We start from the raw sequence: 24073 nt of genomic DNA on the forward strand, positions 1-24073 counted from the left end.
CACCACCACCATCACCACCACCACCATCATCACCACCACCACCATCATTATCACCACCATCACCACCATCATCACCACCATTCGTCACCACCATCATCATCACCACCATCATCATCATCACCACCATCATCATCACCACCATCATCTATCACCACCATCATCATCACCACCACCATCACCATCATCATCACCACCATCATCACCATCATCATCACCACCACCATCATCACCACCATCATCATCACCACCATCATCACCATCATCATCACCACCACCATCATCACCATCATCATCATCCCCACCATCATCACCATCATCATCATCCCCACCATCATCACCATCATCATCATCCCCACCATCATCACCATCATCATCATCCCCACCATCATCACCATCATCATCATCCCCACCATCATCACCATCATCATCATCCCCACCATCATCACCATCATCATCATCCCCACCATCATCACCATCATCATCATCCCCACCATCATCACCATCATCATCATCACCACCACCATCATTGGCTCTCTTTGACCAGGGGCACAGTAAGAAAAATAGTGAAGAACAAGTGTCATGCATCCTTCTCCCCAGTCCCCAGTCCCTCTCCCCAACGCAGCAAGGGCCACTAATTTCCTGCATCTCTATCTGGAGGGACTCTGGGTTCAGGGAGTGTTTAGTGAGTGAACAAAGAGGGGTGAGGGCAAGGTGAGGCACAAGCAGCTGCACACCTCCCCCCCCAGGAAAGGAGAAGCCCCGCATGACAATACCTCTTTGCCGTCTGCACCGTCTGTACCGGGTTCACCCTGTGGAGTAGAGAGCGGGAGACATGTGATGGGCGTCCCCCTAGCATGGCGTCCCTCCCCTGCCACCAAGGGACCACATGGGCACGGGCCATGGAAACTTAGACCACCCCCCCCAACTCTAGCCTGTTCTGGAGCCCTACTCCCTACAGCCCTGGCCGCCCCCTGACCAAGCTGGGCAAGGGCAGAGCGGACCGCACACTCCCGGCTCCTGGCTCGAGGTCCTGGCCTCTCGCAGGAGCCCCAGCTCTGAGTCTCTGTTACACATTTGCCACGCGGAGGCAGTGCTTGTGAACCTCTGTCCTCAGTGAGGTCCCAGAGACAGGCCAGGCAGCCTGAGCCTGCTCCCTCCCCAGGACAGGATGGGCTCAGCCTGGGCCCAGCCTGCTTCTGGTGAGATGGTGGGAAGAGGAATCTGTGATTGCCAGGCAACTGGCGGATGCATCCGGGGACCCTGGAGGCTCCAGGGAAGGCCAGAATGTTGGAGGGACCTGCCTGCCCGGGGGCCGTGGCAAGAATCAGAGTGTGTGGGGCGCCTGGGTGGCTCAGTCATTAAGTGTCTGCCTTGGGCTCAGGGCATGATCCCAGCGTTCTGGGATCGAGCCCCACATCGGGCTCCTCCGCTGAGAGCCTGCTTCTTCCTCTCCCACTCCCCCTCCTTGTGTTCCCTCTCTCACTGTCTGTCTCTATCTCTGTCAAATAAACAAATAAAATCTTAAAAAAAAAAAAAAAAGAATCAGAGTGTGTAGGGGAGACTCGGCCCTCTTGGTAGATGGGCCCACCATTACCCTTGCACGGGCTGGAGTCATCCACCCCATTGAGGCCACCAGCCCCAGGGTCATGGCTACTGCTCCCGGAAGAGAACGCCCTGACCTGGGGGCTAGGAGACCTGGGTTCCTGCCTCAGTTTCCCCAGGAGACTTCATCCCTAAGACTGGCAATCCATCCACCTGATGTGGGTCACTTGTCCGGAACCTTTGAAAGAGGGAGGTGTGCAGAGTGGCTAAGGATGCAAGTTTTGGAATCAGGCAGGCTCTTCCGCTCACTAGCTGTGCGATTCTGGGCCACTTACTTAACCTGGCTGAGCCTTGGTTTCCTCATCTGTAAAATGGGGACAATCAGACCTACTAAATAGGGTCGTGGTACCAATTAAATGACAGAATGTCAAGCACTTAGGTCACCATTCAGCACACTGTCAGTATGGCCAAGACAGCACAGCTCTTAGTATTAACGCCAGCGGAGACCAGGAGTGGTTTCTGAGCTGCCGAGGGGCTGCGGTAATGGCGCTGCATGTCTGGTTCCCGACATTTACAGATTCTCTGTGGTGACCGGCCAGCTCCCCTGGGGAGGGGGCAGGGGCAGAACAGGTGCCAGGTCTCCCCCTGCCTGACACCAGGTCGAGGGATCGGCACGAGCGGTGCATAGTCAGGGGCGGTGGCCTGGTGCGCTCCTGGCAAGCGCTGGCTGGCAGGGCTTGTCCTTTCTTCCAGAAACGACGGGACCCTCAGGTGCAAGCTCCAGGCTGCTAGCTCCCGCGCTCACAGCCTCTCCTTCCCTGGAGACCCCGACATGCAGCGCTGTGCTCAACTGACAAAGCCGACTGGCCCTTTTCCTTGGGGGCTATGCAGTGAGATGTGGGGTCTTACCGGGGGGCCAGGGTGTCCGGGGGGGCCAGGCTGGCCTGGAAGTCCTAGAAGGCCCCTTTCTCCAGTGGCTCCCCGATCTCCTTTTAGGCCCTGGAGAAAAAGGAGGTGGATGGTGAGAGGGGACAGGAGAGGCAGCCGTGAACGCCACACAGCAGAGGCAGGTGTCACTGTGTGCCTGGGACCCCTGCGGGGCGGGGCTCGCTGTCCCAACCTCAAGCGGGGCCCCGTGATGGCCTCCAGCCCCCTCCAAAGGCCTTTATACATGCCACTTGAGGAGACGCTGGAAGCAGGACAGGCTGAAGCCAGGGAAGGAGGGGGACGGACACAAACTCCTCTCCCCGCTCCCGGCTGTGAAAGAAGCCCCAGCCAGACTCCCGGGAGGGAGGGACACAGGGAGCAGATCACTCACCATTGCAGAGATCCCAGCTGGGCCCGGCTGGCCTGGAGGCCCTGGTGGCCCCTAAAGAAAGATGAAGTCAGTGGGGTGGAAAGAGTCTCGGGTAATAAAGCCCCTGGAGACAAGCGAGGGACCAACGACAACAGCGGGGACAGACCCTGAATACAGCTGCGTTCTCTTCCCTAAACTCTCCTTCCTTCTGCTGTTGCACTTGAACTTCTGCCCCAAGATGTGTGCCAGAGCTGACGCCTAGGGGGCCCCTGAGCTCACAGGACCTGAGCAGACCCTCTGGGACCCACGGCCAGAGCTCAGGGCAGAGGGCAAAGGCCTGAAGGTTAACTATGTGGGCCTGGGGTTGTCTGAGGCCCCCCGCGTCCTCCTGTTCTGTGGGAGAAGCAAAGAGCAGGAGCAGGGGGCTGCGTGGCAGGGGCTCAACCCCAACCCCAGAGACCAAACAGATAAGGCCAGCCCTCGGACCCCGGACCTCCCTGGTCTCCTGCTCTGCGGCCACTGGAGGGCAATGGGACTCACACCTGGGGGTGCTCCCACCCCGCTGGGCTGGGGCGATGCCCCAATACCCTCCCCATCTTAGAGTCACAGCTCAAATGCCAGCTCCCTGGTTAGAGCTACACCTGCTCTGAAGCCCAGGGCACGCAGGTCTCTCTCACGGCATGCCCCTCCATGCTCCCAGATGGAAAGTTCTGGAGGCACGGACCCTGTTCTACTTATCTCTAGACCTCTGGGGCAGGAATGTCCAGCACTGGGACTGGCATAGAGCAGGGGCTGAGGCTGGGCAGACAGAAGGGAGAGAAGGCAGCTCGCGCCCCCTTTCCCAGCCCCCAGCGAGCTCCCAGAGGGCTCACAATTCAGAGCGTGGACTTCCTTTCATCTTAAATGTGAGCAGTGACTGGGCTACACCTAGGCTCCCCGAGCCAGGGCCTCTGGACCCTTCGAGATCCACACACACGGTGATGAGGACCCGAGAGCTCCTCTTTCTGGTCTGAACTATTTTTAACATTTCCAGATGCCTCTTGGAAACTGTACGTCTGCCACAACAGGCCTGCAATCAAACGCCAGAGTGTTTCCTTTGCTCAGGAACCCCATCAGCTCTGGCGTCACACTGATCAAAGGCGCCCGTCGGCAGCCATCTATGTTACTGAGGAGCAAATTCAGACAGGGAAACTCATTACTGCTTAATAACTGTCCTCTCCAAGTTGTCCTACCTCTGTAAGTGCACCACCCACGCACCCGGCCGGCGCCCACGCGAGGAGGAATCATCCCGGCTCCGCTCCTTTCACTGCTCCCGCCCCTCCCCCCTGCGTGTCGGCAGCAAGTCCTCCACACACAGCCCCTCTGCCTGCTGCCACCACTCCGTGACCACCCCATCCCGCAGGGACACCTCGGCCTCCACCTGCGCCCCCTCCCCTCCTGACCACACCCCCGGGGGCCAGGTCTGCAGCAGGTCCTCTCCAAGCTCAGCTTTCCGGCTAAAGCTCTTCTCAAACTCCACTCCAGCCACGCTGACCTTGGGGCTCCCTGCACCCCAGGCCCCTCCCTGCCTCAGGCTCTTGGCATCAGTTGCCCCCCCACACACACACCCTCCCTTCCGGCCTGGACATTCTTCCCCCAGACTGCCAGACACATGGCTCCCTTTGTCATTCAGGCCTTGGCTCCAATGCCACTTCTGCAGGGAAGGTGCCTCTAAAGGCGCCTCCCAGGCCCTGTCTGTGACATCACATCCCCGCCTGAGGCCTCCGCATTAATCTGTTTGTTTGTTATGCCCGTGCGCAGCTCTGGGATCAGGGGACCTTGTCTATCTCGCTCACCGCCTTAGCCTCCTGCTTGGAGCCGTGCCTGGCACGGAGCAGGTGCTCAATTACTGTTTGTTGAATAACTGAATGATGCCAATGCGCCCAGAAAATAAGAAAACGGCCGAGAGCCTGGGGGCCACTGGATGAGAAGGGCCCAGAGCCCCTCACCTTGCTAAGGGGCTGCTCCTGGGGTCAGCTCTTTCCGGCCATCGCCCTCACCCACCCCAGTCCCGGCAGAGTCCTCACTCTCATAAAGGTGGAGGCAAAAACGGGTAACTCACAACATGGCCGGGGGGGCCGGGTCTTCCCTGAGGTCCCATGGCACCAGGCTCACCCTGTAGGAGCCAGGAAAAAAAGGAACACAGGAGCAGACTTACACACACGGGGTCGTCAGGTGGGAGAAGGCTGAGCAGAGCAGGTGGAAAGCCAGCAGTCAGAGACGCGGAGCTGAGTCCGGGCCTCCAGGCGCGTGCTTTCCAGGGCCCGAGGACCAGCCCTGCCCATGAGTATTGTTGGAGAGAGAAATCGGAGCCCGCCCGAGAAGGCCAGGCTCTGCTTGTTAGATGACTACCCACCAGGCTGCAGGAAGGGGGAGGTGAGGAGGAAGAAGGCGGAGGTGTGCAGTTTGGGGCAAAACCTCCCCCAGAAGGCCCAGGAGAGGAGGCAGCCCCTGGGCCAGTGAGAGGGAGGGGGTGGCTGTGTCTCGGACTCAGCAGAGCCCAGAGGCTGCCTGAAGAGAGCCTGTGCCTTTACCTCTGCTCCGGGCCGGCCACTGCTACCTGGGGGACCTGGTTTTCCACAGTCACCCTGGAAGAGAGAGGGCTGACTGGAGCTCAACAGACCTCCAGCCCCAAGTTGACCCCACATCCGAAGAGGCCTGCCCCCTGCCCTGACTCCGGCCAGCAGTGGTCTGATGCCTTCAGGCTGGTGGACGGCGAAGCCTGACGCACTCTGCCTGTGCCGGGGGTCTCGGGAGGCTCGGATGCTGCCATGGCGTCCAGCCAAGGCCCGGGTGGCGCGTGCACTCCCACTGGGCTGCCCTGTCTGCCTGAGGTCAGGCCTTGAGGAGAGCTGAGAAGGTCCGCTTGGCAGAAGTCACCAAGCCCTCACCTTTGGTCCTGGAAGGCCAGGGTGTCCCGTTTTCCCCTTGAAGCCCTGGAAGAAAAAGCGGGAAGCTGCCACAGCCCTCGCCCCAAGCAGAGGCCACTTCCCTTGCCTCCTTCGTCAGGCCAAACAGATCAGACCCATCCACAATCATCACATGGTCCTTGGAGGATCTGGATTTGAGCTGCCCCGCTCCCCGAGGCAGAGCCCACACCAGCTCAGCTTTGGGACCTCTCAGCTCCCCGCTCCTTCCTGCAGCTCAACTTACCGGGGGTCCCATGAGTCCAGGGGGGCCAGCGGGACCAGGGTCCCCCTAGGGAAGAGACCAGGGGCATATGAGACAGGATGCCCATTCATTCACCACTGTCTTCCCTCTCTTCAGCCCCTCCCCAGCTATCTGAGGATGGAGAGAATGTCATGGGAGGCAGAGGGAAGATTCCAAGCCGGGCTCGGCCTCTGACTGGCTATATACCCTGAGTGAATCCCAGCCCTCTCTGAACCTCGATTTTCCTTTTTGGGTGCAGAAAGGGGTTGGCCTTGATGCTCTGCCCTTTGCCATGCCCCCTCCCTTTCAGATTCCCCAGCAAAACAGGACGCAAGGAGCCAGGGCTGCTCAAGTCCTTCCGTGCCGGCAACCTGTTCTACCTGACACCCAGCCCAGGATCTTTAGTTGCCTGAGTTTCTGGATACAAATCCACTCCCTTGGCTGCCTGCCTTTGGTGAGACCCAGCTCATGCCACCTGGTTAAGGTGACCAGAAGAACTGAGGAACCAAGGGGCTCTGGTCCTATCAGAGAAGTGGGGTGTGGCGAGAAGCAGGTGGAGGGAAGGCAGAGGCCTGGGGGGTTTGGTTTCCTTCACTGGGCTTTCGTTGACTTTGGCTCTTGGAGGAGGAAGAAGGAAGGGGGTGCCCATCATCTCACCCTCAAGCCCGGCTTGCCGTCCTTCCCGTCCAGACCATCCAGGCCAGCTGGGCCCTAGAAACAGGAAAACGGCATTATCTGCATACTCTTGCTGGAGCCCTAGGAAGTGAGAGACCTGACCCAGGCCCTCCACCCTGTCCACCCCTCACCCAACTCCCACCCCAACTAAACCCACACACGTGCCCACATGTAGACACGTGCACACAGCACATACCCGTCAGGCTAAGAGGACACACACTCACCTGAATCCCAGGAGATCCTGGTGGCCCGGCGGGACCAGGCATGCCTGGTGGGCCTCGAATCCCTTCGCTGCCCTGGAAAGAGCCCATCCCCGCAACAAAGTCAGCCGGGCCTTGCCCCGCCCTGGGACGAGGCGCTGGGTTCTGATGATTACTGGAAGTCAGGGCAGCTGGTTTCCAGCCCCAGTTCTGCTCTGGCCTAACTGGATATATCCCACACCACGCCCCCAAGAGGATCTGTCTTCGTCTACAAAGCATCCCCCTTTCCACACTGTTCCGTGAGGAGGGGACAGAGCCTATTCGGTCTAGCATCTTCTTCAGGCTTGACCCAGGGACCGACACAGTGGGTGCTCAGTGACGTGTGCCAAGTAAAGGCATACGTTCAGTTCACATCGGTCCCGACAAAGTGCCAAGCACTATACAGCTGCCGATCCTTCCAGATGAAGAAAAGGTGCCCCTGTCCTTGAGAAGTTCACAGTCCCGTGTGGAAGAGGGAGTGGCTCGCTCTGGCCAGGGCTCAGGGGAAGCATCACAGAGGCATCACCAGATGCTAGACTCTGATGGACAGCTGGGATGCGGACAAGTGGGGAAGCAGAAGAGGGCATGCCAGAGAGAACGTCAGAGAAGGAGAAAGATTTGGAAGTGGTCCTGTGCCTGGCCGAGCCAGGGTGTCTGTGGAGCCCGTGTGGGGAGGGGGGTGCAAGGCAAGGCTAGAGGAAGGGAGAGCCTGATGGGGGAGGGCCTGACCACCGGGCTAGACTATCTCACAGACCAGTGCTTTTCAAACTGTACTTCTCAAAGCCCTGGGGGTTCCTGGAGGCGTGTCAGAGATGGGTGCACGATTGGGAGCCCAGAGGGTGGGACCCAAGACCCCTGCCCCTGCATTAGCCAGAGCTGCTCCACTCACGTCTGTTTTATACACGGAGGGTTCATGTAAGCTTCTGTGTGATGAAAGGGCTCAGGGACTTCAAAATAAAGTCTGGGAACCACTGTTACAGGCACTGGGGAGCCACTGACTGTTCAAAGCAGGAGAAGGATGAGAATCAAGGTGTGAACTAGAATGTTGACCGGAGAAGCAAGGGGACAGCTTGGTGTGGTGGGCTGTCGCGTAGCCTAGTGGAAAGAGAGTGGCCGTTCTGCAGCCAAGGGGGAAACGATCCCGCTAGAGACCCCCCACCATGGGGGGTGGGAGGAGAGCCCCGGGTGGCATTGCAATGCCACCAGCTACCAGGAGGGGCCAGCACAGCCCCAGAAAATGTCAGTCCCACAGGGAACGCAGATGGAGAACCCCTGGCCAGAGGTTTGGATTCTCGGCAGTGACCAGCCTAAGAAGAGCAGGCAGCACTGGTATACGAAGTCAGCACACGGGGCTCTGGCAGTGAGGCACCCAGGGGCTGTCCTGGGCTCGGAGGAAGTCTCAGTTCTGTTGCTATTTTGCTGTTTGCCCCTGGGATGCCCTCAGCCTCTCTGGGCCTCATTGCCTCACATGGACAGCGAGAAGTTAGACCAAGGTGGCCCTTCTAGCTCTGCCAGTTGTGCTATGTCTGTTTTCAGAGGAAAGAGGCTCCCCCCGAAGGTTGCAGGCTCCCTGCCTCGCCCTGTGGGTCATAAGGCCCTCACCCCAAGCGTAGAAGTCAATTTGGGGCCTCATTATTCTACCCAACCATCACCTCCAGGGAGCCCAGAGGTTGGGCTGAGACAGGGATGTCAGCCCCCAGACCAAGGCAGAGCTAGTCTCCAAGCTATCAAGTCAAGCCCAGGGGCAGCCAGTGTGGGCACCCCCCAGGCTGCCGCTCCTTCCGACCCTTGTCACCAGCCCGCAGGCCATGTCTGCCTCTCTGGGCCCTTGAGGACAATCTGCGCATGTTCCGTTCCTGCTGTTGTCAGACCCGGAAGGTGAATGGCCAGAGCTGCTCTGGCTTCAGGACTCCGGGGTTCACAGTCTGGATGTGCTTCCCTCCTCCCCCCAGCAACTCCCCCTCTCATCCCCCCATCCCCCTGGAGATGAAGCCAGCCCACTGCACTCCAGTCACCACCTCTCACACAGCCCTCTGCCTCCTGCCCACCCCCGGCTCCCAGCAGGCAGACACTGGGCAGCAAGGCAGGCATCCTGGGCCCAGCAGCCCTGCTGGGGCCACGGGTCTGTGGCCCTGTGGCACTTGCTGAGTCTAGGCTGGAGGTCTCTTTCCCCACCGTTGACATAACTGAGCCAGTTCTTGAATTTCCAAAGGCCCGACCGTCAGGGTGGAATGGGGTATGGGAGCTGCATGGCTCAGATCTGTGGCTGTGGCCCACTTGGGGTCCCACTCACCTTCTCCGCTTGGGGTCCAGGTGGGCCGGGTGCTCCTGCTTTGCCTGGGAATCCAGGGGGACCCTACATCAACAACGGAGCAGGCCAGAATGAGAGTGGAGCTGGAGGGGGTGCTCCTTTTCCTTCCTCCTGGGTCTGCTTCACTATGGTTAATACGATGCATTTTGATGCATTTTGACTTCCTAGAAACACCACCTAGGAGTGTTACTGCTGGCTGGCCTGCGGCGCTGGGGCCCACCCAGGAGGCTCTGCCCTCCAGGTCCTGGCTCCTGGAATCAGGCCTGGCCACCCAGGCTGTTCCTCCATGCCTCTTCCCTCCCCTCCCCAGGCCCATCCTAGCCCAGCCTGGCCTGGTCAGGTCAGGCCTGCCCCTCCCAAATAGGACCACATAGACAGGGCTGGCTTTGTGTCTTCACTCACCGGTGGGCCGGGAAAGCCTGGCTGGCCTTGAAATCCCTAGGGGAAGAAGCAAGGGACAGTGTGCTGTGCCGCCCTCTCTCTCCATCCTGGCAGCCCGGATGGAAAGAGTGACCGGGTAAGGCTGCCTCGAGCCATGGGGCCTTGTCCTCCACTCTGCCCAAGATACCCAGCAGGTGAAGCTCTAGTCACAAGGTAGGAGGTTACAAGGATGGGTGAGGGCTGGAGGCTAGAGCTGGTCACCCCTACACATGGGAGGCCACCAGAGAGAAGACCCAGCCCCTTCCCTGTGCCCACCCCCCTTCCAGCTCTCCCCCATGGTCAGGACAGCCAGCCAGGTCCCATGGTCACTCACCTGGTCGCCCTTCTCTCCCGAGTTCCCTTGGGGGCCTCGCTCTCCTCGGGGACCCTGTCACCACAGAGAACAAGGCAGCTGGAACCCAGTCTTTCTTCCCTTAGACCCCAGGGCTGGGCCCGGACCAGGAGTCCCCATGTCCACAGTCCCCTGTCTCCTCCTTCACTCACCGCCGGGCCTGGGGGACCTGGGAGGCCTTCAGATCCTGGTGGGCCCTGGGGACATGACGGAGCAGAATCAGTCACTCTGACGGGGGGAGGCGGAGATCAGGGGACAGGGGCAGAGAGTAGACGGGACAGGACGGGACGTGGTGGGAGGCTGCTCTAAGCCGGCAGGACTCCTCCCCCTGGTTTGCTCCAGCTTCCCTTCTCTTGCCTGAGCTATTGAACCAGCCTCTTAACTAGTCCTGCCACCTCCTGGCTCACTGCAATCCAGCCAGCAACTGGCTGCCATCTCTTCTTCTCCAACATAGCTCTGATTATAATACTCTTGCTCCAAAGCCTTCCATGGCTCCCCTCTGTGCAACTGAATGAGGTACATATTTTCCACCAGTGCTGGGTTTTGAGGCATCCTGTGATCTGGTACGACTCACCCTTTCGTGCTTCATTTCCCTCTCCCTGTCTTATCTTCTGCCTTGCTTGGTCAGACGGCTATTCTCTGAACATACTTTCTACATTTGTACCCCTGGGCCTTTGCACGGCTGTCCTCTCTCCCTAGAATGCTTACTGTTCCTCTATCCTTCCTGGGGCTCTTAAAACCTTGCCAAGGGATTAGATGGCTCTGATCTCTTCCTGAGGTGCCCCCACCCATGGCTCCCCCTTCGGGATTCCCCAGGATAGATAAGCCTGTGCCCTCCCCCAGTCCCCACTCTATTCAAGGCTCAGCTCAAACAGCACCTTCACAGAAAGGCCTCCTGATCCTCTGCCTAATGGCATGCTGTACACCACCCAGCCCCTTACCCTGCTCTCTTTTCTCCATTGCTTTCTCATCATTTATATATATTGGCTTATTCATCTGTTATGTGCCTCCCTCACTGGAATGTGGGCTCCTGACGTCAAGGGGCACAAGTGCCTGTTTTACTCACTGTGGCACCCCCAGGACAGCCTGGCACCCAGAAGGCCCCAGAGGAGTGTCTCTTATTAAGTAAATGCGCACAGGGCCTCCTACATCGCACCCAGGCCTCACCAACTTGTGAGGGGAAGGTAAGACTAAGGTTTGGCAGGTTGGTCTCAGCCGGACGTGGGTGCGAGTCCAGACTCTGCCCTAACTCACTCGCTCACTCACTGAGGGCAGCATACTGGGTGAGCCATGTCACTTCCCAAGCCTCAGGGATAACCTCACGGATGGGATGTCCTCACCTGAGAACAGCCCCGGCCCCTGCGCTCACCTAGCCTGGAAGGGTGGCTCTGGGCTTGCGGGGGTCAGGCCAGGCTCCACGCTGGGTCGAGGGTCCCCCGCCTGCCCCGCCCCCGCCCGGCTTTGCAGAGAAGGAGGAGGCTCTCCTGCCAGCTGATTCCAGGCCCCTTGCCCCTTGGCGGCCCTGGCCAGCCCATCTCCACAAAACCTGCTGGGATCCTCCCTCCAGCCTCCCCTCCGCAGCAAGCAGCTTCCTGCCGGCCAGCAAGCAGCTTCCTGCCGGCCAGCCAGCGCCGCAGCTGGAGTGACTCAGGGGGCAGGGAAGCAGGGGGCAGGTCTCTCCCTTCGAAGGCTGCTGGGAAAGTCCGGGGGGGGGGGGCAGTGGAGGCGGGGCAGGGACTGCTCCATTTGGAGTTCTTCCTCCTGCCCCTCCCCCCACACTGAGCTGCGACTCACCGATTCTCCCTTCTCTCCTGGGGGCCCGACGTAGCCCCGCTCCCCCTTGATGCCCTGAGCAGAGAGAGAGCTGAATTAGCCCCGTGGCCCGCCGTCATGGCGCTAATACGAGGGGTGGGGACTGCAGCTGGCACAAGCTGGCACTGACAGGCAGATGGCACCGAGGACGACGGCTGGGGGAGAAGGATGGGGCTGCTCCCTACCCGCCACTGCAGCCTCAGTGAAAAGCGGGGACACGCCCACCCAGCAGCCTCCTGCCCAGGGTAGTCTTCCTTGGGTCTCCCCACCTCTCCTGTCCTACCCTCCAGGAGGCAGAGCTCAGTCCTGGGGTCTGGGTGGTCTCCCCACCTCTCCTGCCCTACTCTCCAGGAGGCAGAGCTCAGGCCTGGGATCTGGGTGCTCGGAGAGTCTGGCCCTCTGTGTGCAGTGGCTGCAGTCAACCTCCCAAGTGGAGTGACAGGGCCACGCTGCACTACCACAGGGGCTTTGGGGAGACCTGCATGGATGGATGGACAGACAGATGGATGGCCTGGCAGAGGCACAGGCTGAAATGCTTGGAAGGGAGGGAGCCTGCTGGGGGATGTGCCAGCCTGGCCCCGCCCTCACCACCACCCCCAGGCTCTGCTACCCCCAGAGCCAGCTTCCCCTTACTCACAGGCAGTCCTGGGGGGCCCATGGCACCTGGGTAGCCAGGCTGCCCTGGAGGACCCTACAAAGAAAGGTAAAATTATGGACCAGCTCCCCAACATTTCTGTTTCCCCCCCTCCCTGGGCAAAAAGAGTAGCCATAGCTAGGATGCCTGAGCTGCCCACTGAGCAGACGCACGCCCATCCCAGGACAGCCACAACCTTGGGCCGGCTCCCAAAGGCCCAGGTCCCTCTGGCTGAGACCACCATCACAAGCCTGGGGCTGGGTGACAAGTTGCAGCCCAGCCAGGACCTGGGAGCTGAGCCAGAGGAAATGGCCCAGAGCTGGGAGGATGAGTTTGAGAGCAAGAGAAGTGGGGCGTGGAAGGGGTAACTGAAGGCCGATGTAGGAGGAGCGAGGGAGAAGAGCCCCCAGGATGCTGCTGGAAGCTGGGGGCAGGGCTGTTTGCTCTGTCCAGGGGGTCAGGGCACAAGGAGATCAGCCTCCTTTGATCCCGAGGGGGTGCAAAGACCCCCAATCTGAGGGATCAGGGGCAGCGAGTTTCAAAAGGAGTCCACCGCCCGTCCCCTACTCGGCAGCCATCCCCCGGGGGTCCCACCTCTGCCTCCCCAAGGCTGCTCACCCATTGCCTTCCCCTGCCGGCCCCCTCTTACCGGTTCCCCCTTCTCTCCTGTCAGGCCCCTGAGGCCTCGCTCTCCTTGAAGACCCTTGGAGAGAAAAATCATAAGAACCTGCAGGGGAAGTCTGTCCCCACCCAGCCCCCAGCTCCTTTTGCTTGCCCTGCAGCCTTCTGTCCCCAGTCCAGGCACAGCTGGGCGTCACTGATGCCCTCCCTTAGGGTCCCCAGCGAGGTGACCGCGGGTGTACCCCAGAAGGATAACTGTGAGAGATGTAGACTCCCACATAGGGGTGCCTCTCAAGCGCATACCCCCGAGACAGGTAACTCCAGAGATGTGTCCCCCCAGGGAGGTGACCCCCAGAGGGTGCCTCTCAGGCCGGTGACTGTCACTGGTGTGCCCTACTTCGGGAAGTGGCGGGGCTGTACCTTCAGGAGGTTGACACATGTGTGCGCCCCTCAGGGGCAACCGTGAGGAGAGGTACCCCTACAGTGGTGCTGTTTGACCAAATGTATCACTGGATGGCCGACACTTACCTGCCCCCCCCCCCACAAATCACCTCCTTTTAGGGATGCAGGGGAGAGACACGGGCAGGCCCCCAGAGCAGACCACTCCCTCCAGAGCCATCCCTGTCACGTTTTAGGGTGGAAAGGGAGATCACTTTCAATGGAAGCCAGAGCCCCCACCCCTCAGGCCTCACCCCGACCTTCGTGGATTCGCCGCAGCGTTAAGGGGGCTGCGTCCGCCCCTTCTCCCTCATGCCCTCAAGAGATGGTGCCCAAACCTTTCCACAACACAAGACAGATGGCTAGACGGACAGATGGCCCCTTCACCCAAGCAAGCAGAAACAGACAAGGTCCGGCCAGGATGAGGACGTGGGGACAGATGGAGCGGTGACAAGGAGGGGCCCTGCTCCCTGAGCCTCCATCGCCAAGCCTGGGAGGAGTGGAGCCAGGCCCCAGGAACACCAGATCTGACAAACAGGCAGTTAGTTTCCGTGACCCGGGAGGGAGCAACAGTGAGGATGGGGATGATTTAAACACACTTGTGACGATGACGAAGGCAGAACAGGTAACGACACCTGGCGGGAGGAGCAGGCAGCGGCGCCGGGCACGGAGGCGCCGGGCCCCATGACACCCGGACACCCAACCGGCTGGCATCACCCAGCCTTGGGCCAGCAGACGGGGCCTGGAGCCGAGGAAGAGGAGAGTCAGAGGAGGAAGCTGGGAGGTTCCTCTAGGACGATGGGAAAGGCGCAAGCACGGCTCCCTTCGGATCCGCGGGGTGGCTCGGCACGGCCCTGCCAAGCAGCGGGCCAGCCACCTGTGCCAGCCTGCAATGTGGGGCCCTGAAGCTTTGGCATCTCTGCCGGGCTCTGTGCCAGGTGCCTGGCAGGGCCCCAAGAACTACTTCCAGCAAATCTTCAGTCGATAGCGAAGGTGGGAGAAGCAGGAGGCAGAAGTGAGAAGGGAGGAATCAAGAGGCCCCTAGAGGCACCAGCTTCAAAGAAGAAGGTAATACAGCTCCGAGGCCTGGGGGTTGGGTGGGGAGGAGTGATGTGGGATTGGGCGAGAGAAAAAGGAGATTGTAGGTGGGGAGAGGGGAGAGAAGATGAAAGAAGCAGGAGCAGAGGGAGAAGGGAAAAGGGAAAGAAGTCGGAGACTTGGGAAGATGTCCAAGCCGCTGGGACCGCAGAGAACCCGTGTCGCTATGTGCCTGCAGGGGACAAAGACAAACATGGAGGCGGTAGGGGCGAGGGCTCCACAGGAAGGGAGACAAGCAAACGCCACAGAGACCTGGCTGGCGGGGGGGAAGGGGAGGTCAAGCAGCGCTAGGTTCTTACAGGCAATCCGGGGGAGCCAACAGCACCAGGAAAACCTGGGGGGCCCTGGTGGGAGAAACAGGCAGGTCACAACTCATAGGCACGGTAACCCTGGGCATCATCTGGGGCAGGAGGTCATGGGGAGAGGAGGTCACAGGAATATTTCCAAGGCAGCTGGAAAAGAGACTCATTGAAGACACCCGCTCCTCCCCCTTGGCTCCAGGAAGAATGGCTCCGCCATCAGCAGAGATGAGAAACAGCCCCCAGAGTCACACGGCCCTGGCCGAGGCCTCCCGAGTCCAGCTGGACACCCTTGCTGGAGTGCAAGCCCATCGTGCCTGCCACCTGACCTCCAGATGTCCCCAGCTGGGTGGCTCCTTGCTTCTAAGGTGGCTCCCACCAGCCACTTGTTCTCCAAAGAAAGCGTTTTCAGTTCTTCCAGTCTTTCCTGGGCACTTCTAGTTTCCCACCATGGCAACACCATAGAGGACTCCAGGGGAGACATCCCTGGCCTGGCCTTTGTAGACCTGTCCTAGAGATGGCCCTACAGAGCGACGCAGGGCTGTTCGGTCTTAGCCCCTGACCCCCGTAGCGACCGGTGGCATGGAGGCATGAAGAGATCTGGTCGGGTTGCCACACACTTTCCTGGCAGCCGAGACCATGAGCCAGAAGCTCAGGCCCTCCCGCCAGGGGAGCCTGGGTCCACTGTCCAGGACATTGTAGGGATGGGGAGTGGGAGACAAGGGTGTGCCTGAGGGCCTCCCCGAAGCGGGAGCATAGGCACAGCGGGACGGAGCAGACCAGTTCCAGGGGCTTGGGTGGTGGGAGCCTACAGTCCCCACAGATGCTCTGATGAGGGCGAGGGGCGGGCGGTAGAATTTCCCTCCTTCTGCCCTGCCCAGCTTCCTGGGTACAAGGCAGCAGAACGGTGTCTGGGCATTATGACCCCTTCGAGAGCTTCTCAAGTGGGCCAGGAAACCGCAGATACTTACGATAGGGCCTGGAGGACCCGGGGAGCCCCTCATGCCAGGTGGACCCTGGAAAGGAAGCCAACGGAAATGCAAGAAGAGGCTCAGGCCCCACAGAGCCCCAGGGTCTCTGTGGCCTTCCCCCCAGCTCGAGTCCTCCCACCGCCCGAGTCCGCAGAGGGTGGTAGGTGGCAAAGCAGGCCCATTTTAGCTGGTGTTAAACCTTTCGTTCTGTTCATTCAATCATCCAACAAACATTTATTGAGCAGCTATTATGTCCCAGACACTAGTCCAGGTGCTGGGGACACGGAAATAGACCAAACATAAAAATCCCTGCCACGTGGCACCGACGCTCTAGGGAAGAGGTGGGCAGTGACAAATAAAACAGGGGCTGGCCCATGGTCCTCAGTAGATGCGTGTGGAATGTTCTAAATGAATGAAATGCACGGTCTTCAGAGGGTGACACGTGCACTGCATGGAGGGCCTAGGGGTTCCAGGGTTAGTGTATGTGTGGGGGGTCAGTTTGCGAGAGAGCAGGGAAGGTGTCCCTGAGAAGGTGATATCTGAGCAAAGGGGCGAAGGAGCGAGCCCCGGAGAGGAGCTGCGGGCAAAGGAAGCGGCTGGCGGGGGTGGAAGGGCATCCCCTGGGCCGAGAGCAGCCAGTGTGCCAACAGAGCGAGGGACTCCGAGCCGTGAGAGGTGCCAGGTGATCTGGGACTGGGAGGCCCCTGAAGGACTCCCAAGAGACAGGGAGCCACCAGAGGGCCCAGGAGGACACTTGGCAGGAACGAAACTGCCCCCCCCCTCCAGGAACTGAGGGCCACTTGCGTGGAGACACCGGCCGGGCCCTGGTCTTACCTCTTCTCCTCTCTGGCCGGGCAGTCCCGGAGGACCGGGCAGGCCGGGGCTCCCCGCACAGCCTGGATCCCCCTCGCTGTTGTCTCCCTGGAGTGGGACGGGGATGGTGAGCTGAGCAGCCAGGGCCCTCCCTGCAGGGCCCGGGGCACAGGCAAGGAGCGGGCACGGGTACACTCACCCGGGCCTCCTCAGCTCTTGGGCGCTCCCGCTCTGCGAAGCACTGGGGGGGACAACAGGAGGCCCTCCGTCAAGCGAGGCAGCCGGGTGCTCTCCCCACACCAAGCCACCCCGGAGCCCAGCCTCCTACCCGGGCACAGCTGTCCAGGCCTGGTGCGCCGGGGATACCCTGGTCTCCCTTCTCTCCTTTTTCCAGGAATGCCACCGGGTGGGCTGTCTGCCCCTGGACACAGTCCCCGCAGATGCTCTGACAAGAAAAAGGAGAGGGCAGTGGGGCATGAATCCCAGGAGGCCAGGGCGGGCCGAATGGGGGAACCCCAGCCCGAACTCAGCCAGGGCACCCCGCCCGGCACTCCCCCCCTCTCCCCCCACCCACACCCTCTCTCTCCCCAGCCACATCTCTGCGGCAGCTTTGCTCCATCCTCAGGGGACCCAATCCCAGCACTGGCTTTGAGTTTCCTCCAGGAAGCAGCTCTGTGGGGCCAAGCCAGAGCCACTTTCCAGACAGGCGTGTGGGAGGAGGTGGAGGGGCCCGCAGAGGGACCATCTGTCCCGGCTGTTCCTGCAACCTGCACCCACTGTGAGGACATGCCACGAGGATTCGGGCTGCAAAGGCCGGCTCCAAACACCAGCTTCTCTGCCCAAGGGCGCAAAGGAGCGGCTGCAGGAGCCAGACCCTTTGCAGACACCCTCTGGGGTGCGGCTGGCCCTCCTGCCCCCCCAGATCCTGACTGTCACGGGCTCCCCGGTTCGCCCACCCATGGAAGGGTGTCCCTGGACCCCTGGGCAGGAGCCCCTGCTCCACGTTCACTGTGCACTGCCCAGCCCAGTGATAGTGGTTGGCACTGACTCAGCACGCATGATGCTAGCCATCGTACTAGGCCTGTGCTCATGGTCCCATTCACTCCTGCCAGTGCAGTGAGGCAGGTAATCTGGTAAGCATTCTGGAGATGAGAAAGCCGATGCGCGAAGACACAGCATGACTTGTCTCAAGTGGGGGCCCGTGCTGGACCCCACTCTGCTGAGGCCAGAGCTGGCACTTGGTCCACGGGCCCAGGCTTCTTCTGGGGTGCCGTCTGACTCCTTCTCCAGACCACACTGAGTTCCAGTTTGGGTTCCTCCACAGACCACTTGGTTAAGAGGCCGTCAGATGACATGTGACACAGAAACATGCCAAATCCTGCACTTGGGGTCATGTGATCATGTGCCCAGGGGCAGGAGACATGGGGGATCCCTGGCTTGCCAGGAGCCTCAGGGAGAAGAACGGGGGTTTCATTGCCACACTCTACTGTGATCCAACCCATAGTGGCCGTCAGGAGGTTAACCCAACTGCAAGCTGCTTCTGGAGACATCTGCTGTCCAGAGCGGGAACGGGGCAGGTGGTCCTCAGACTCTGGCCTGACCAGGACCCACGGGGAAAGTGGGAGGTCCGGGACACTGGCTAGCCGGTACTAGACGGGGGTGACCAGGATGGGGTGGGGGCTCTGGAGGGACCCCAGAGGATGCTGAGCTGGAGGAGAGGAGAATCCAGATCTTATCTCCAGAGGTGACTGAGCAAGTGAGGCCCATGTCACCCCTGGTGCCCGGCATGGGAGGCCAGACCAGGCCAGAGCCCTCAGTGTGGTCTTGACGTTATTGACAGCACTGGCACGGGCCGACCCTGTCAGGACCTCATGTCCCCTCTCCTGCACCACTAGAACTGCTCCTGAAATCCTGTTTCCTCCCTGGATTCTTTCTGGATTGACCAGAGGACAGCTGAAGCCTTCTTCCAGGCCCCCAACCCAGTCCCGTCAAAGAACATAAGTAACCTCCACGGCTCCGTGCCTAAGGACCCCACATGTGCACTCTCACCCTCCCGCTCTGCTCTAGAAGCCTCTAGACCCTGCCCTGGTGTGACCAGGGTGGTACAGGGCCTCACTGGTGGCTCCTATGGGCAGGCCTTGGGGCAGGAACTGCCCCCAACATCCACCATGGGGGTACCTTGGCAGGATTCCTTCAAACACACGTTTAGCAAGGAAGACTGAGGGTTCGTTACTTGCCAGGCACTGTGCTAGGCCCTCTGAGACAGCCGCTTGGAGAATGCACATTCATGGCAAACAGCTCCCGTCTGCAGCTCTCCCTGCGCAGTGCTGAGCACTTCCTACAACGATCCCCTTAGGAAGCTTCTCTGCCAATTCCTCCTCCTTCCCTCACTACCCTCTTACCTTAAGGAGGTGCTGTTCAATTGGTAAGGATCCCTGCAGGAGACAAGACAGGAGGGCTCAGGCAGGTGAGGGGAAGGGGGATGGAGACTTACGGGATCAGGGGGAGCCTCAGGAAGCCACATGCCACCCTGGCTTCTCCCTGCCTCGCAGGAGGGAGGGAAGAGGGCCCCCACTGCAGCTAAGGGAGCTGGCACGGCCAGCTCAGCCCTGGGAAGGGCAAGGAGGGGGCTGTACGGTGACCCAGGCTGGTACCTACCAGTTCCGCAGTTAGCCCGGGCTGTCCGGGCAAACCGGTGTTTCCAGGCACTCCCTGCAGCCAGGAAGAGACGTGAGTGAGTGGACTCTTCTCTTGAGCCCGAAGGCCACCCTGCTTCATGCCCCCAGCCCCCATGCCCCTTCTCTTCCTGCAGCACCGAGAGCCCGGCGGGCGCAAGGCTGGCGTCCATGCTTAGCTCTAAATCTCCAGACCATTTGGGGGGAACATTGAGGAGGCCCAGGAGGGTGACCCCCAAAAGCAGTCCAACAGGAAGTTTTTCCTACATGTTAGCGGAACGTCAGAAATCGGACAGAGGGTCTTCAACCTTGTAAGTAACCATGTTTCTTTCAGTGCTTGTCCATTTCCTATCGAATCTCACTGATTCAGTGCCCTTGGTGGGCTAGGTGGTATCCCACCCAACTTAGAACAAAGAATTCAGACACACTAAGTGCCTTGCCCGAGGTCACAAGATGAGCCAAGTGCAGAGGTGAGATTAAGAGTCAGGACCCCTGGCTCCAATCCCTGCTCTCTTAACCACGATTCCAGCACCCTCCCCAAAAGACATTCCCCAGAACACTCGTGTACACAACAAGGTGGAGGCTTGGGAACCAGACCTATGCAGGTGCGAACACCGACTACCTAGGTAACTTCTGGCAGCTTACTTGGAAAAAAAAAATCCCTGTGCCTCAGTTTCCTTATCTGTGAAACAGGGAACCTCTGTGGTGAAGTATAAAGGAGACCGTGACTGTGAGGAGGTATTTGCCACCCAGACTCCCTGTGGCCCCTGCAGGCTCAGGATGCACATTTGCATATTATCCCACGGAGGATATGTTCCCTTTTCAATCCCTTTTCAATCCCCAGTGCCCGACACAGAGGAGGCAGGCATTAAATACAGGCTGAGTGAATGCACCGCTGCACACCCTGCACTCCCCGCACGGGAATTCCTTGGCCCGTTCTGAGAGCTGGCCTCCCTTCAAGTCCCGGTTCCCAGGACAGAACCCAGCCACCTTCCCCGGCAAGCCCGCCCTGTTCCAGGCCAGGTTCTACCAAGGCCCAAGGCAGACTGGAGGCAGCCTCCCTCCCACAAGCTCCTGCGCCCCTCCCTCTGCACCCTGAGTGAGTTCACAGGGTAATGGGCTCAGGACAGTGGCCGGCACAGGGAAAAGGCCTTGAACCTGGTCGTTATCCTTATGCACCTAAATCCGCCTGCTCCACTTGCTGTTGCCCATGTGTGAGTTCAAGCCTGATACTTGGTGATTTTCTTTCCCTGCCCTCCTGGAACTAAATATCCCACCTGTTGTCCTACCATAGAAGCCAAGAGCTACCCACTCACTGGCTACTAACTATGTAGCCTCAGGCACATTGCTTGACCTCGCTGCCTCAGTTTCCCCTTCTGGGAAATGGATAGAGGATTCCAGGAGATTTCGTTACTTGGGCAAATAAATGCTATCTCTGGGCCCGTTTCTGAGCCTAAAGACGGGAGCTGCCAGACCCTCCCTTCCTTGAAAGGACCGCAGGGCCGACCTGGCGAGGAAGAGCTGCATCTTGCCTGGCACAGGGCAGGTGCCTGTTAGTGGCAGCCTTGGCTTGGTCTCCGGCACTGGCACTGGGCGAGGACTCCGGTGCCTGGGACCAGACTCTGCAGTCACTCTTTTCTGCCTTGTTCCCCCAGCATGTCTTGGCAGGGTTCACACTCCATCAGCCTGTTAATGGGTCACTTTGAAATGACTCTCATGCTTCCCCAAGCAAACTGCAAGACCCCTGCAGACAGATTCCTGCTTCCTGGTGGTGCGGCAGGAGGCTGGGACACTTGGTAAATGTGTGGTTGGCCCATGGGGGACTGAGAGCTGGCTCCGGTTCTGAGCTCTTGATGAGACAGAGAGAATTGGATCCCGGCAGAGACTCCCATCAGCAATGGGGACTCACCAGAACAGATTCTCGCCCCAGGGTGGCAGCGGGGGAACTGTATAAAATCTCCGGGGCGAGGGGGAGGGAGGGAGTAGTTTGTAAAAAGCTTCCGCGTGATTCTGCTCTGCTTCTTCGGGAGCTGGGAGCCAGACACGCAGAAGCCACTGTCTGTCCCTCCTAGGACCTTCAGAGAACCGGGCCCGGTGCGTAGGCCGCCAGGGAGCTGTCCCGCAAGGCAGCGGCAGGGAAGAGGAAATGCTCGGCGCTGGCGAAGCCCAGTCCAGCGCTGCCAATTCTGAGCCCGAAGACCTCAGACAAGATACTTCACCTCTCTGAGCCCGTTTGCCCAGCTGAGACTTAGGGAGAACACCATCTGCCTATCGGAGTTGATGTAAGACTCCAATGAACGAGAGAATGGGTATAAAATAATAATGATGGCTCATGCCTTCTAAGCATTTACTATGTGCCAGGCATGGTTCTACACATTTTGCACGCATTAACTTGTTTAAAATTCACAAAAGCCCCATGAGGTCCGTGCTATAATTATCTCCACTTAACAGATGAAGGAACTGAGACACAGAGAGGGTAGGTGACTTGCCCGGCACCACACCGCTAGCACATGGCAGAGCTGGGATTCAAAGTCAGGCTGACGGGCTCTGGAACGCACTCTCTCAGCACAGCGTCGCACGGATCTCCACTCCCACTGCTCTCCCCTCACTGGCTCTGGCCTCCCTGCTAGTCCCCCAACTGTCAGGCACAGTCCCGCCCCCGAGCCTTTGCACCTGCTGCTTTCACTATCAGGAATGCTCTCCCTCATGGGCTTACTCACTCATTTCCTCTAAGCCTGGATTCTTTCCAACACTCTTCTCGAACATCTTCCTTGCCCTCCTCCCACTTTCTGACCCCACACCCCGCTTTATCCTCCTCCTCCCTCCTTGCATGAATGAATGCTGCACGCTGCTCCAAAAGACAGGAGCGCCATGCCGGTGTAAGGGATTGTTTGATCCAGATCCTGGGTTCCGGACCAAGGCCTGACCTTAGCCTGAGCTTGGCCCAGGTGTCGGTAGGGTGCCTGGGCCAGCACACAGCAGGGCATTCCTCAAGAAAGGGCTAGGACTGCCCACAGCCTGCCCTAAGGGATCAGTGGGCCTCCCCCATGCTGTCTGGGGAGCAGGAACCTAGAGGAGTGAGGACGGTACGCATAGGTGTTGAGTGGGGGCGCAGCACACGCAGGGGCCAGCACAGAGCCAGAGCCCTGCCACCCCGCCACCCTGCCTCCCAGACTCCCATTCTCCTCTCCCCCTTTACCTGTAGCCCGGGCATTCCAGGAGGGCCAGGTGGTCCAGGAACACCCGGGGGACCCTGAAGGAGAGGAGAAGTAATCAGACCCCAAAGAAGGCTCTGCCCCACCGCTGGGGGCGGCAGCATGAGGGTGGGCAAGCCGCGGGGTGCTGGCGGACAAGTGGAGAGGCAGAGGAGACAAGCGACACACACCTGCGGGCCCGGCTGCCAGGAGCTGCCCATCCAAAGTCCCGGAGCACCCTGGGTGGGAGTGGGGGTCGCAAAAGAAGGGAGAGGTTATAGGCAACGTCCACACCAAGCGCAGGGCTGCGTGGGGAGGCAGCTGGCTGGGGCGCAAAGCCCTGCGGTGCCCTCGCATGTTGAGCCACCGCAGGAAGCCGGGCCTCTCCCCCGGCTGGGGTGAGGGCTCTCAGCGCCACTTACCGGCATGCCAGAGAAGATGGGGTCCCCTCGAGAGGGGCAGGAACACTCCCCTGGCTCGCCCTGAAAAGACAAGAGCTTTTGTCAGAGGGTGGCGAGGATGGAGGACCTTCTGGAAACCAACACCTGGGAGACAGCACGGGCTTTAGGGTGGAGAGGCCAGGTTTAAATCCAGGATCCGCCTCTTATGATCGTGCCCTGGGGCAACTTGTTCAGCCTGCTGAGTCCCAGGCTCCTCACCTGTAAGATGAGGGTGAGAGCACCAAATGCGGAGACTGTCAGGAGGGTGGAATGGAAGAACGTACAGAGCTCTTGCCGCACGGGAAGCCCTTAGCCCCTGAGTGCCCCCTGTCGGTGTGGGTTCAGCGTCTGCTGCTACACAGGTGTTCTGCCTCCCAGACACTCGAGGCTTGGCCGCCTTCCCACTCCCCTTGGCCAGGCCCAGCCCCCCACGTCTCTGCCCTCTCACTGCTGGTCCTCCCCAGCTTAGCGCCTGCCCCAGCCTCTGACTCAGGCCCCATCTGCAAATGCAGCTGCCCCCATGGGGCCCTTGGAGCTCTCTGGGTCTCCTGGGATCCTGGTTGTGCCCTGGGCCAGCAACCAGGTGAAGTGAGACGTGTTCGGGGCCCCCGCTTCCTGGAAGCAGGAAGCTGGCGGTAGCAAGGAGACCAGGATGACCCCTCGGCTTCTGCCCTCCAGTCCGGAGCCATCACCACGTGTCTAGGTTCGGCTGGTTAATTTCCCCCACAGTATTGGCCACAGGGCCTTGGGACTCACCTTCTCTCCCTGAGGTCCCTTTTCACCCTGCCGGGAAGAAACACAGCAAGGTGAGTAGATAGGGGTGTGAAAGCAAGATGCCATAGGTTCCGGCTGCCCCGAGAGCCTGTACTCACCGGAGTCCCTCTGGCTCCTGGAAGTCCAGTTTGTCCTTGCTGCCCATCTGGGCCCTGAGGGGAGAGAGCCCAGGGTCAGCGGGGAGCCTGGACTGCAGCCAGCCACGTGGCCCTCCTGCAGGCGAGGGCGATAGGACAAGCAGAAGCCTGTGTCCCAGTGCCCATGGCCTCGAGGAGGGGA

At 60.0% G+C, this 24073-nt stretch overlaps 1 protein-coding gene across 2 annotated transcripts in view; it reads right to left on the bottom strand.

The window, feature by feature from the left end:
- The window catches only part of COL16A1 (collagen type XVI alpha 1 chain), a 51337-nt gene that overhangs the window by 5886 nt on the left and 21378 nt on the right, over nt 1-24073 (bottom strand). The window contains exons 39-66 of one of the 2 annotated variants that reach the window (XM_040619169.1): nt 23893-23946; nt 23777-23803; nt 23003-23062; nt 22772-22819; nt 22586-22639; nt 19370-19423; nt 19114-19146; nt 17040-17156; nt 16911-16952; nt 16733-16819; nt 15899-15943; nt 14928-14972; nt 13121-13174; nt 12475-12528; nt 11820-11873; nt 10178-10222; nt 10008-10061; nt 9656-9691; nt 9236-9298; nt 6928-6999; nt 6686-6739; nt 6032-6076; nt 5770-5814; nt 5413-5466; nt 4941-4994; nt 2861-2911; nt 2452-2541; nt 774-809 (exon numbers count right to left, since the gene is read on the bottom strand). In XM_040619169.1, the coding sequence (XP_040475103.1) occupies nt 774-809; nt 2452-2541; nt 2861-2911; nt 4941-4994; nt 5413-5466; nt 5770-5814; nt 6032-6076; nt 6686-6739; nt 6928-6999; nt 9236-9298; nt 9656-9691; nt 10008-10061; nt 10178-10222; nt 11820-11873; nt 12475-12528; nt 13121-13174; nt 14928-14972; nt 15899-15943; nt 16733-16819; nt 16911-16952; nt 17040-17156; nt 19114-19146; nt 19370-19423; nt 22586-22639; nt 22772-22819; nt 23003-23062; nt 23777-23803; nt 23893-23946 (1527 nt within the window). The remainder of the gene's footprint in view (nt 1-773; nt 810-2451; nt 2542-2860; nt 2912-4940; nt 4995-5412; nt 5467-5769; nt 5815-6031; nt 6077-6685; nt 6740-6927; nt 7000-9235; nt 9299-9655; nt 9692-10007; nt 10062-10177; nt 10223-11819; nt 11874-12474; nt 12529-13120; nt 13175-14927; nt 14973-15898; nt 15944-16732; nt 16820-16910; nt 16953-17039; nt 17157-19113; nt 19147-19369; nt 19424-22585; nt 22640-22771; nt 22820-23002; nt 23063-23776; nt 23804-23892; nt 23947-24073) is intronic. The other variant, XM_040619170.1, reaches the window with a different exon arrangement.

This window comes from Ursus maritimus, unplaced genomic scaffold (assembly GCF_017311325.1).
Source record: "Ursus maritimus isolate PB19 unplaced genomic scaffold, ASM1731132v1 scaffold_32, whole genome shotgun sequence".
In the NCBI taxonomy this organism is placed as follows: Eukaryota; Metazoa; Chordata; class Mammalia; order Carnivora; family Ursidae; genus Ursus; species Ursus maritimus.